This window comes from Sorex araneus, chromosome 4, assembly GCF_027595985.1.
Source record: "Sorex araneus isolate mSorAra2 chromosome 4, mSorAra2.pri, whole genome shotgun sequence".
In the NCBI taxonomy this organism is placed as follows: Eukaryota; Metazoa; Chordata; class Mammalia; order Eulipotyphla; family Soricidae; genus Sorex; species Sorex araneus.
In genome coordinates, this window is record NC_073305.1 from 45,237,455 (window position 1) to 45,251,268 (window position 13,814).

General features: G+C 53.7%; 1 protein-coding gene across 1 annotated transcript; it reads right to left on the reverse strand.

Moving 5' to 3' along the window:
- Nucleotides 1–2,639: 2,639 nt before the first annotated feature.
- LOC101548951 (cytochrome b-c1 complex subunit 1, mitochondrial) lies at nucleotides 2,640–13,539 on the reverse strand. The gene is made up of 13 exons (XM_004615270.2): nucleotides 13,399–13,539; nucleotides 12,975–13,115; nucleotides 9,754–9,840; nucleotides 8,593–8,722; nucleotides 8,198–8,396; nucleotides 6,531–6,610; nucleotides 4,793–4,908; nucleotides 4,450–4,593; nucleotides 4,188–4,348; nucleotides 4,002–4,087; nucleotides 3,689–3,777; nucleotides 3,295–3,370; nucleotides 2,640–2,846 (listed from the first exon to the last, which is right to left on the reverse strand). The coding sequence occupies exons 1-13, from the start codon at nucleotides 13,465–13,467 to the stop codon at nucleotides 2,782–2,784; spliced, it is 1,443 nt and encodes a 480-aa protein (XP_004615327.1). The 5' UTR covers nucleotides 13,468–13,539; the 3' UTR covers nucleotides 2,640–2,781.
- Nucleotides 13,540–13,814: the final 275 nt, after the last annotated feature.

Here is a 13,814-nt window from a genome sequence, read left to right on the forward strand (position 1 = left end):
AATCAGTGTTTATCTTTCTCTGCCTTACTTTGCTAAACTTAAACTCTTCTTGAACCTCCCCTTCCACCCAGCCTCCCCCCAGGCCCCGTCCTTCTTTGCTCTCTGCCCTCCTGGCCCACTTGTAAGTTCTGCCTCTTTACTCCTTACTGTCCTTGCTGCATGCCTTTGCCTCCACAGGCCATACTTCCCATCCCTGTAACCAGTCAGACCCCTTCGTCCCCCATGGCAGGCACCGTTTGAGTGCCTGTGTTCATTATAGGTGACACCAAGGTGACATCCTCTCAGAGCCCCAAGTTCTGCCAGTCCTGGATAATTCTGAGATGCCCAGAGAGTCCATCCTTGAGCACTGCCACCTGGGGACCCCAGCTTCACCTGAGGATCCATGACTCAGTGGGGAGGAATGGGGGTTCTTAGGCCCCCAGTCATGCAGTGCTGAGGTGTCTGGTTATGGCCAGAGTTGGGACACTGAGGCGCATCCTGCTGTCTCACTGTGGTACAGAGGTTGGAACCCCAGAACAGCCCGTCCTGTATTTGCCTTAGATGGAGCTGTCGCCCACTGGCCTTGGTCTTAGCTGTGCCCCAGGACCCCATTTTCCACCCCATGAACCTCAAGGGAAGAGCTGCCTGCAAGACACTCATCCCTTGGATGGCAACAGTGGGTGAGAAACAGGCCAAGCCAGCAACTATGGCCTCATTCTCGTGGGAATGGGGCCAGCCTCTCAGGGATTGGTCAGGCAAACCTATCAGTCATGGGATTCTCCCCAAAGAAAAGGGAGCCAGCCCCCAACCCCAGCAGGCAGTCTGGGGCACAGCCCATGGCCCCAACTTGTGCCCTCTGCAGCCCACCCCAGCTCTTCCTACAGCTCTGACCTCTGCTCTGCCATTGCAGCTCTTCCGGTGCCATAGAAACCCAGCCTAAGGGTCCTCAATGCTCTGAGGCTTCTCCATCACTGCTCTCCGCACCTCCAAGGTCCCCTTCTACAAGCCTCTGGAGGAAGGAGGCTACTCCTTGGCTGCACCGGCCACCCCGGAATCCACTGGGTCCAGCAAGCCAAAAGCTTTCCTGGGCAGGTACACCCCCAGGTTGAGGGCAGGTCCCAGCCTCCAGCTCTAACTCAGGACCACACTTGGCCCTTGCTGTTCCCCTAGCCTGCTGGTCCCCACTTCCCAGTACCCAAGGCCAGGCCTGTCAGAGCTCTGCACTGTCCAGTCACCAAGCAGAATGACTGAAGGTCCCCGGGCCTGGGTTCTAGAAAGCACTGACAGGTATTTCCTAATTGACAAAACAAGGAAGCAGACACAAGGGACAAGGCTTGGGATAGAGTAGGAAGGACTTGCTGGGCCAGCATTTTTTGACCTTTTCCAAATGTGATCCCCTTTCCACCTTGTCTCCTTTCTTTTTTTTTTTTTTATTTCAGCAATATTATTTTTTAATTTTTCAGTGTTTTATCAACTCAGAGGAATAAAGTACATGAGATACTCTGCAGAAACATGACAATATTCCATAAGGAATAAGAAATGGACGTTAAATAGCCGTGCTGTGTGGACATTGGTGGAAAATGTACACTGGTGGAGGGATGGGCGTTTGATCATTGCATGACTGAAACACAAACATGAAAGCTTTGTAAGTGTTGTTCATGGTTATTCAATAAAAAACACCTTGTCTCCTTTCTGTGGTCATCCCATCAGTGTGCCCCTATCCTGTTTGGTGGCCTACTTGGGAGTATCCTGGGGGCCCACAGGAGACCTTATGACTCCTCCACCATCTGAGAAATGCTGGTTTTAGCTGCTGTGAAGCTGGGTGTTAGGGGGCCTTCTGAATAACCCTTTCAACCCTTGTCCCAGGACACAACTCAAAATTGCCAGCAAGCACCTTCCTCACACAATTTACTTATTCCCATCCCTACCATGGCACTCAGGTATCTCTTCACCTTGAAGAAGCTGGGGACAAGGGGGTTATATCTATCTGTCTACTGACCTTGGGACCAGCACCAAGGTGTCAGAGGGAACAGAGAGCTGAGCTCCATCAAGTCCTGCTCTCCAGGAGATGGAGAAGGAATCGCCAGGCTCGCAGCTCAGGACTTGTCAGGGACAGACCTAGTCAAGGGAGGGGGCTCCGGCCCCACTGAGCTCAGGGATATTCTTGGAGCCTGAGTCAGCGACCTAAGAAGGCAAATGATTCTTGCCCTGCCTGTGCAGGCAGCAGTTATGGAGCAAATGGGAACACTATGCCCCAGGCTACCCTCCTCCCAGAATCCAGAGTATAAACACACACAGAGGGGCCTCACAGCCTCGGCCCTGCCCGCTCCATCCAGGGGTCTAAGGACCACAATGAATGTTAGCTGGTGTTCAGAGAGGGGCTTCCCACCCAGGTCCCATGGTTGGAGTCACAGTTCCGATGTGGGGTCCCTCCCACAACCATCTCAGGACAGACTAAAGAGCACCCCCCTTGTGATTAAGTAGAAACATCTGGCTTCAGTTTACCGCAGCATCAAAGGTTTCCGCCTGGTGCTGCAGCCCCCGCACTTGCCCCTTGCTGAGGCCACATCAGCCCATAGGAAGGGGGAGCATTCAGGGGTGCAGAATCAGGAGTCCGAGCCCCAAACCACTGCCCATAGACTGCACGTCAAGCCAAGACGGACAACACAGTTCTGAAGACTTTATTGTTGTGCAGACCCTGCAGCACGGGCTTGGTGAGCTGAGGTGCCGTGGTTTTCATTTTTTTGGGGGGAGAGGGGGTAGTGAACCTAGGCCCCCTTCTTGCCTGCAGAGGCTTCCTGCCTAGAAGCGGAGCCAGAACATGCCACTGCGGATCCGGTTGTAGTCTGGGAGCTGCTCAATGGGGCCTGTAGGGGTAGGGCAGGGCGTCAGGGTGGGGCCCCTGGCCTGTGCAGGGACACCTGGCCCTGCGCCACACCCAATTCAGAGCTGCCCAGAGCAGCACAAGACAGGCTTTGAGTGGAAAGAGGGGAGAGAACATTCCCTCAGGGCTGCAAGCCTGTCTGTTCATGCTCGGCCCTCGGAGCCCCACCCCACCTGTGCAGGTATCCGTTACCTGGTGGGTGTGGGGCACCGATGGAGGCACCTTGGCAGAGAGTCAGGGAGCTGCTGGGGCAGGTTTTCTGAGCAAGAACTCCCTGGCAGCCAGGCTCTTGGGCTGAGCCTCTTGGGGGCCTCAACTTGCTGCCTTCAGAGTGGATGGGGTGGGGGTGGGGGGCAGGGATGGGGCCGGTGCTGAAGGGGAAGCAGAGATCTTTGCAGAGAGAACAAAGAGCAGACTTGGAGGCCACTCACCATATCCCGCTACTGCAGGACACTGGTCGTAGAAGTATTTGGAGCAGACCTCGCGGATCATACTTGCATCCACTTCCTGCAGAGCAGAGCAGGACAGTGACTCATGGGCCCCTGGGGAGCCCCAGCCAGCTAATGTTAGAGGGCCAAGAACTTCCATGTGCACCGTGGTGGGGCCCTCACCCAAAAGGCAAGCTGTGAGGCTCTGCCAGCTGGAGACCTCCAAAGCCCCACCCAGACTCCAGCCACCAGTCCTGGGCCCTGCCCTCCCATTACACCAGCCCATGTGTGACAGCTGCCTGGCACCAGGGCTGTCTCTGCTGTCAGGCCTCACTCCCCGCCCTCTAGCAGTGTATCAGGTGAAGATTCCAGAACTTCTCCCAGGAGCCCAAGTTACCGCAATCCGGCTTTCCCACTCGGCCAGAGGGATGCGGCGGCCATAGGTCAGGATACTGCGTCCAATGTCCTCACACACGGGAGTTGTGCCTGTCAGGGTGAGAACAGTCTTCTAGGTCCACTGGCCCACCCAGAACCCTGCTTTGGTCCCAGCCGCCACCTCCGCAACAAAAACAACTGCTCTAACTGGGCTGCTGGTCTGTGGGAGTGAGGGAGTGGATGAGGGTGGTGGGGGGTGGGGTGGTGTGACCTGAAGTTGTCCTTTCTAATCTCAGGAACTGGCCCTGAAGGTCACCACAGGTCCCAAGACTCACCGTCCAGCTGAGACACCAGGGCGTTTCTGAGAATGTTCTTGCCCCGGACCACCTCACTCTCTGTGGCACTGGTGCAAAGACGCATCCTAAAGCAGGAGAGGAGGGGGAGGTTAATGGTGTCACTACGTTCCATACTGCGGCGCACCACTGTCCCCCAGGGCCCGGCTATGCCACGCTGACACTCACCACTGGCCTTGCAGGAAGAACATCATGTCATCAATGCTCATCCCATCACAGACAAAGTGCGCGCCCAGCAAGCCGGTGTCTGCGTAGCAGATGTTGAAGGTCTGGAAACTCTGGCAGAGCTTGTTGGCCACAGACACTGAAGCCAGTGGGCTGGACAGGTGCTGCCAGAAACAAGGGTGCTCAGCATAGTCCCGTGTCCACACTGAATACACAGCACCCCTCTCTGCTGGAGGCAAGGCACATGCCCAGCCCTCGAACTTACCTTGCCACCCCCATAGGTGCAGTCGTAGTGGCCAATGATGGCATTGGCCACTTGGAGAGTCACGTTGTCAGGGTTGGCCCAGCCAGGACCCTCCACCGCAATGGCTATATGGGCCAAGGGCAGGGCATCATCCCGGTGGCGGATCTGAAACAGCACACAGCAAGGCTGAAGGAGACAGACTGCCCAGGGAAAGGTTAGGGGGAGCGTGTGCGGATGTGTGAGTGCATGTGTGTGTCATGCAGGAGCCCTGGGCCCCTCCCAACAAGCGCTGAAGTTCTAGGGACAAGCTCACACCAAGGGGTCCTCCCAAAGCACATCCCTTCCTGGCTGCCAGCTGGCCCACCTCGCTACCCGTGAAGCGGCACGGAGTCACAGCAGGGACAGCGTCCTGTGCATATGTCCCAGAGACGCTGCTGAAGTGTTTCTGGGCCAGGTCCAGAAGCTGCCGATGCTCCACTCCTGTCAAGACAGATGTGTTAGGGGCCAGAGAGAGTACAGGGGTGGAAGTGCTGACCATACAGCAGCCATCCTTGTTCCATCCCCGGCACCATTTATGCACTATGAGGGTAGACCACATACTTCATAGGTATAAGGCCTTGCGTTTAATCCTTGCCACTCCCACTTCCCATGAAAAAGACAGGCCATGCTCGGATCAGGACTGGGCCTCCTCCACCCAGATCCCCAGTTTTCCAGTAGCTTGGCAGTCACACCCACAAACTGCCACCCCCCAATCCCCTCCCTCAAATACCATGTAATCTCATCAATGGCCAAGATCCAGACTATGAAATAAAGCTCCCAGAAGAGAGCAACACAGACTCTTCTGACCCCACGCCAGGCTGTCTTCACCGGGGCACCCCAGAGGGGTGGGTTGAGTTTCCCTCCCCGCCCCAAGCAGAGCTCCAGCCAGAGAGCAATGCAGTATTTCCTGGAGGACACGAATGCATTCGCAGCCACGGGACTCTTATACTCCTGTCCACTGACATAAAGTAGTACACGTGTGTTTGGTTTTAACATACTGGCTTGTATTCTTATATATACGGGCTTAAATGGGCCCAGAATGAAATACAACAACTTTCACACACTTCCCTCCTACTGTGGTGAGAAGATACTTGCTGGTTGGGTGGGTGTTTGAATATTATCTGTTATGAACTACTGTGAACTACTTTATGAAAATAAAATGTATATAAAAATATTTTATTTTTATATAAAAATTTAAAAAAGATGTAAAAAAAGAAAAAGACAGGCCAGCAGCCCCGTGTCCAGTCTTGTGGGAAACAGGAGCAAAGGAGAGGTGAAAGGAGAGGATCCTTCACAGGCCCCAAGACTGACCAGCTGCCACCTCTCAGCCAGCGCATCGAGAACAGGGTTGCAGCCCCCTGGCACTAACTAGACCACCTGCCCTGCCTTTCTCTGTCCCTCCAGTCCTCAAGCAGATCCTGGTTGCTGCCCTTTGGAGGATGGCGAGGGAGAGGGCACAGAAAGGTACTACTGTAGAACTGAGACTCATTCTGGGGTCCGCCCGGAGAACTAAGACATTTCCAATCTCAGACCCCGAGGAATCTGTGACACCTCACCTCCTCCTGCCCACAGAGGCCACCTCTGCAGCCGTCACCCTGGCTGGTGAGCACTGTCCCCCAGGGACTGTCACCCTGGCTAGTAAGCACTACTCCCCAGAGGACTGTCCCCCCAGTCTGTCCCTTGCTGAACACCCCACCCCCTCCCTGCTACTCTACACATTCTGCTTCAGGCAGCAAATGGTCAGTGTCACACATCTGCATGACCCAAGCCTGCAACATGAGTTTCCTTGGCCGGGGAGGGGCTGGGCACTGATACAGGTCTGGGGCTGGAGAGATCAGCAGGCCAGCTGAGGTCCACCTACAGCGGGGAACAACATCCTCGTGTGGCCAGTCCCAGAAGCAGCAGCAGAAACTCCTACCTCACCTAGCAAGCACAGGTGAAAGATGCAGGCAAGGAACCCAGCAGGGGAACAGCCCCCCGTGCTCAGGACTAGGAGACCCGGGATCCAGTGACCCAAGGCTGGCAATGCACACTTCCCCTCGGGAGCTTGGCCCTCTCCTCACCTCCAGCCGCCGCCAGCACCATGCGGGGGGCCTTGTAATGTCTGCCAATGTAGTCGGTCAGGTCAGCACGAGACAACTTCCTGCAAGACAGACAGGGGTCCTCACCTATCCAAACAGCGACTTAATGCTCTCCCAACAGAGAGTGGGTCTGCGCAGACAGACAGGAAGACACAGCATCTCTGGAGAGCCAGGCCCAGCATACCCTTGGTTTCTTCTCCCCTCTCAGATCAGAAGGGCAGCCTGAGTCCACTGTGAGGCCAGGGGAGGTCTCAACAGATAGCATCTAACCTCACCCCACCAGAGGACAAGGAACAGCATAGATAGGGTGCCCAGCTCCCCCCTTCAGATTATCCGACACATCTAGAAGCAATTTTAAAAAAGCCTAATTCGACAGGGTGGGGAGGTGAGGCCGGGGGCAGGTGTTACTGGCACTGCTCTTGGCCAAGATGTGACCCGAGCGGCCGCACACGTGCGGCCCCTCCGCTGCTGAACACCCATGATCCCAGAGGCTACTAAACAGCGGTAGGAGCTTGCATCAATGCAATTTCTGGCAGAAATTTCTCTGGACTTAGTTACTAAAATACTAAAATACAGGAGCGATAGCACAGTGGTAGGGCGTTCGCCTTTTGTGCAGCCGACCCAAGCTCGATTCTTCTGCCCCTCTCGGAGAGCCCCTGGTTAGCTACCGAGAGTATAGCGCCCACACGGCAGAGCCTGGCAAGCTACCCATGGCATATTGGATATGCCAAAAACAGTAACAGTAAGTCTCTCCAATAAGTCTCACAATGAGAGATGTTACTGGTGCCCGCTCGAACAAATCTCTAAGCAATGAGATGACAGTGACAGTGACAGAAATCCAAAACTGTGTGGCTGCAACCTCATTTGCTCTTCATTCTCAGCAATGGAAAACAAATTATCAAATGCAGCCTTTTCAGCATGTCTGATTTTTTGGAGGAAATTCCAAATAATAATAGTGAGCTTTCTGTTGAAATACTGAATGCAATCAAAGAGAGAGTAAAGTGAAAATCATCAGCCACACAGGCGGGGGGATGGGGGTGGGATGGGAGGTATACAGGGGTTCTTGGTGGTGGAACATGTGCACTGATGAAGGGATGGGTGTTTGATCATTGTATGACTGAAACTTAAGCCTGAAAGTATTGTAACTTTTCACATGGTGATTCAATAAAAAAAATAAAAAATAAATGAAAAATTAAAAATCCCTAATTCAAGTGAAAATGTGGCCATTAATAAAGGATGCAAAGGGGGGGGGGCTGAAGCAATAGCACAGTGGGTAGGGCATTTGCCTTGCACGTGGTCGACCCAGGTTCGATTCCCAGCATCCCATATGGTCCCCCAAGCACCGCCAGGAGTAATTCCTGAGTGCAGAGCCAGGAGTAACCCCTGAGCATCACCAGGTATGGCCCAAAAAGCCAATAAATAAATAAATAAATAAAAGACTCAAAGGACTGCAGCACATGCATTTCATACAGGAAGCTGAGTTTCAATCCCTGGGCTGCATGGTTCCCCAGCACTGTCAGTGAGTGACCTCCAAACACAGTAGCACGCCAGCAACAGCTCCCAGCACTAGTGGGTGTGGCTCCCAAACAAATGAAAAGACTTAAACATCCCATAGTATCCCTGAAAATGACAGGCTCCGCAATCCTCACCTGACGTTCTCACTCGGCCCCTCCACAGGCTGGGCAAGAGGCGTACCCTGGAAGGCAGTGGCATGCAGGTAGTCAAAGACCACATTCTGCATAGATGCATCGTTCTCCTGTAGCTCCCGCAAGATCACGTCACGCTCCTTCTCGATCTGGGAGTCTTCCAAACTGCAGTTCTGAACAATGTCTGCCAGCAGCTCCACGGCTGGATGCAAGGACAGGTTTGAGCAGCAGGTGAGGCTCGGGAGACCAGAAAAGGCCAGCCCCTGCACCTCCTGCTCCAAGTCCACATGTACGGAAGACACCACCACTCTCTGGCCTGACCAGGGGCCCTTGAGAACCCATCCCCTGCACCCCTAGAGTCTGAGCCCCCTGTTCCTGGCCCCTCCTCTGGATGATACCTTTTGGCAGATCCTGGGATAGCGCCTTGATATAGTATGCTGTGTGCTCCCGGGTGCTGTAGGCATTCAGATGGGCCCCCATGCTTTCTACCTCCTTTTCCAAGGCATTGCCAGGTCGATTCTTTGTTCCCTGGAACCAGAAGATCAAAAAGACCAATCAGAGACACGTGGGAGCCCAGAGCCCCCATCCGCATAGTCTAAGGTGCCACCAAGGGCCAGAGAGTTCAACAGACTGTACACAGAAGGCCCAGGTTCACTCACTAGCTCCACCACAGTGCCCTGACCACAGCCAGGCGTGACCCCTGAGCACCACTGGGTGTGGCCCCAAATATCAAGTCATGAGTCTGCCCATCTGGCACCTTAAACTGACCAAGGTTGTACCATCAAATACCAAAAGAACAGGGATAGCCAAGGGCTAGGAGATAAAGATATGACCAGACTGAGTGTTTCCTCATGGCCTGTGTACACTGGCATCGCCCCTTCTATTGTTCTACTGACAGCCAGGACCAGCTCAGGTGATGCTACCAATGGATGTGCCCTAACTGGTCCCATGTGTGTTAGCATGTGTGTGCACATGTCTGTGTGCATGTAGTGTGTGCGTATGTATGCGCTGAGCACTGGGGCACACACAAATCTGTGGATGACATCATCAAATCCGTTGGTGAAGCTATAGCTGGCAGGGCTGTGTTTCCGCTCCACACCCCTATTCACCCCTTCTCCCCTCCACCTACATGTCACTCATCAAAAAAGCTCAGTCTCCATGACATGGGCTGACCAAGAGGCCATGGTAGTGACTGTCCCTATCCTCAAGACAGTTCAGCACTCACTTCTACAACCGAGAGGCCCAGGCACTCCAAAGGCCATTTCCCAGGCACGTCACGTGGGTGGGCTTGTCTGTTATGACGCATGCACATGTCCTTGGGTCCCATAACTCCACATCACTGCATGCACACAACACAGGCCTGGCCTCTCTGGGGAAGAGGAGGAATCCTCACATATGCGCTCAGGCAGAAGATTGAGCCCAAGTGGCTCCTTCCAGAAGTGTCATTGGGACTGCCCCCAAAAAAGTTCCTGACTCAGGTGCAAACTTCTCTGGCCTACATTGTGAGGAGAGAACAGTCACACTAAGCCCAGGGGAGGGAAAGACATCAGTAGCCTCACCTTGAAAGCCAGATGCTCTACAAAGTAGCCAGCTCCATTCTCCTTTTCGGTCTCGCAACGGCTGCCGACGTCAATCCATACTCCCACCTAGATAAGAAGTCATCAATAAAGGTACAAACAAACCACCCTGAACCCCGACTTCTACCCCACGTTGGGTAACTCAGCACAAGTCCCAGGCAAGAAGCCCTGGACACTGGATGGGGAGAGTGTCTCAGCGGGACCCTTATGCAGGACTAGAGCTGTGTAGTATAGAGCACCAGAACACTAACAAGGCAGCACCTCTCTTGCTCTATATCCTGGTTGTTTATCAAAGATGAAAACTTACAGATGTTTCTATGGGGGGGGCACACCCCAAGATGCTCAGGACTTACTATATGGGGCACTAGGGATCAAACCCCATCTCTTGGCCACCATATGAAATTCTCAGTCTTTTCAGGAGAGAGAGAGAGAGAGAGGGAGGGAGGGAGGGAGGGAGGGAGGAGAGAGAGAGAGGGAGGAGAGAGAGAGAGAGAGAGAGAGAGAGAGAGAGAGAGAGAGAGAGAGAGAGAGAGAGATACCCAAGCAAGCAGCACCATCACTTGTGAGTTGTCTGCTCCTTTCTAAAAGCTTTTAGGGGCTTAGGGGCTGGGCTGGGCTGGAGTGATAGTACAGTGCATAGGGCATTTGTCTTGCATCTGGCCAAACCAGGTTCAATCCCTGAAATCCCATATAGTGCCCTAAGAACCACCAGAAATAATTCCTGTGTGCAGAGCCAGAAGCAACTCCTGAGTACAGCGGGGTGTGGCCCCCAAACAATAAGTAAATAAATGCTTTACATGTTGCCTATATTCTGGTGACTTGCTCCCTAAGCATTAAAACTAAGCCTATTGGTGGAACCACTGAATTATTTTTATCACATCAAAGTGGTGCCACCCAGGGCAGGTGGCCTCACATCTTCATTCACAGCTACAAAAAAAAATAATAATAAAATAAAAAATAAAACCAAGGACCACAGAAATAGTACAATAAGTAGGGTATTTACTTGGCGTGTGGTCGACACAGGTTTAATCTCTGGACCCCATATGGCCCCTTAAACACTGCCAGGGGTGATCCCTGAACAGAGCCAGGAGTAAGCCTCAATACTGCCAGGTGTAGTCCCCTAACAAACGACAGCAACAAAACAAATACAGAAACACACACAATCAGACTTGAAGGGGCTAGAGAGACTGAGACCATATTTTGCTTTGTGTACAGAAACCTAGGTTTAATCTCTGGCACCACATGGGCCCCCAAGCACCTCTGAGAATAGTTTCTTAGTACCAATGATGTTATGCCTTTTTTTTGACATCAAAAATCTAAAGCAAATGCACACATGGACACTCAGGAGTGACCCCTGGTGGTGCTTGAGAGCCATATGCAGTACCAGGGATGGAACCTGAGTTGGAACCATATTTGCCTCCAGGAAGGCAAATATGCCTTAAGTCCTGTACAATCTCTCATATATATATATACATATACATATATATATTGAGACGTTATTGAGACCACTCAAGAAATTCGATGATCAGGGCTGGAGTGATAGCATAGCCGGTAGGGCGTTTGCCTTGCATGCGGCTGACCCGGGTTTGATACCCAGCATCCCATATGGTCCCCTGAGCACTGCCAGGGGTAATTCCTGAGTGCAGAGCCAGGAATAACCCCTGTGCATCGCCGGGTGCAAAAAGAAAAAAAAAAAAATTTGACAATCAACGGGATGATGATGATGATATATCTATATGTATATACACATATACATCACTATCACTATTACTATCACCCCGTTGATCGTCGATTTTCTCGAGCAGTCTCAGTAACCTCTCCATTCGTCCTAGCCCTGAAATTTTAGAAGCTTCTCTTTACTCGTCCTTCCCGACGGTGCCGCATTGGAGGCTCTTTCAGTGTCAGGGGAATGAGACCCATCATTGTTACTGGTTTTGACATATGAGCATGTCACGGGGAGCTTGCCAGGCTCCACGCTATATATACACATACATACATATATACACATATATGTATGTATATGTGTGTGTGTGTGTGTGTATATATATATATATAGAGAGAGAGAGAGAGAGAGAGAAAGAGAGAGGCACTCTGCACTCAGGAACCACTCTTGGCGGTGCTCAGGGGACTATATACCATATAGGATGCTAGGAATCAAACCTAGATCAGCTGTGTGCAAACGCAGATGCCTTCCCCACTGTACTCCAGCCCCTCATTATATATACATATATATATACATACATATATATATTTTTTCTTTTTGGGTCACACTCGGCGATGCTCAAGGGTTACTCCTGGCTCTGCACTCAGGAATTCTCCTGGCAGTGCTCGGCGGACCATATGGGATTCCAGGGATGGAACCCAGGTTGACAGTGTGCAAGGCAAAAGCCCTACCCACTGTGCTATTGCTCCGGCCCTCACCATATATTTTTACATGGACATCGAACATCTTGAAAAGCAAGTTATATTCTATAACTCGCTAATCCCCACCTCACTCCCCTTTTTTGGTTTTGGGCCACACCAGAGGCGCTCAGGGATTACTCTGGCAGGTTCCCAGGACCATATAGGGTGCCCGGGACTGAACCTTGGTCAGCTGCATGCAAATCAAGTGCCCTATCTGCTGTGCTCTAACTCCACCTTTCTGATTCTAATCAACAGTATTCTGTCTACAGCAGAGGTACACCAGTGGTGCTCATTACAATCCAGTACATTTTGAAAGTGCACCTTCCACCAAGACAGGCTTTGGGCCCGTATACACAGCTGACAGTAAGGAAGACTTCAGTCCTCTTTTGTCGACAGTTCGGCACCAAGTTATGCCTGTTCCTAGAAAACCGAGTTTACCAATAAAACCACTTCGAGGGAGGTCTGGGGTGGAAAAGAGAAGATTCCGTCTGTAAAATCTTTGCATCTATCCACCTATTTAGAAAAATTTTTTTTTTCTTTTTTCCTTCTAAATTCCTGAGTCAATTTTGACGCCTTTGGGTCTAACCTTTGGGCCCTGAAGCTGGCCACCCCCTCAAGTCTCTGCACCCGCTTTTTCTGCATCGTCCAGGGGAGGCAGGCTCGCGGGACGTCCAGGAGCGGGGAGGTGGCCGGGTGGGGCCTGGCCGGTGAGAGCCGAGTCGCGGAGCGCGGCGAGGCCTTGAGCCCAAGGTCACAGCCCGTCCCGGGCCAAGATGGAGGCGCGCGCGGCGCCGACTCACCGTGCAGGTGGGCTGCGAGGTCTGCTCGGACGCCACTCGGAGCCCGTTGTCCAATACGCTGACCTGCGTCTCCGGCAAGCTCTGCAGGACCTGGGCGAAGGTGGCGGCGCCGCGCAGGGCAGGTGCCCTCAGCACGGCCGGCTGCGGAAGCGAAGCGGCGGTGCCTGAGCGTGGGGCCGCGGCGGGCTGGGGGTCGTAGTGGGGACCCGACCCCGCGATCCCGCGATCCCGCGACCCCGCGGCCCCGCGGCCCCGCGGCCCGCCCCCGGGCCGGCCCAGACAGTCCGCTCCGCGGCCGGGGCCGTGACCTTCCCGTGGCCCTGACCTGGCCGCCCGGCCGTGCTCAGCCCACGGCGGCCGCCAGCACGCCCGGCCCCGCCTGCATCCTCCCGGCCCACGGCCCCGCCGCCGACCCGCGCCTCACCGAGCGGCGGGCGCGCAGCAGCACTCGCGTCCCGGCGCCGGCAGCCCTGCACACCGCGGAAGCCGCCATTTTCGGGGTCCTAGGCACCCGGGTCCGAGACACGCATGCGCAGGACGCGGCCACGCCCGCAGCGCAGGCGCAGTGAGAGAACTGGGTATTCGGCCGCCCCCTGGTGGAGCTCGCGAGTATTTGCTCCTGGGGGAGGGAGCGTATGGGGCGGGCTTCTCTAGCCGCTGGCCCATCTGTCCGACCCCTGGGGCCATACCTGGGGCTGCAGCTGGAGGGAAGGACAGAGGTGAGGGGCGGGATGAAGTCCTTTTAACCTCACACCCTTAGGAGGCGGAGTGCGTGACGACGTTTCTCACGAATCGCAAGTTCCCCAGTCCGCAGGGTGTTCGGTCTATTTTTTTTTTCTT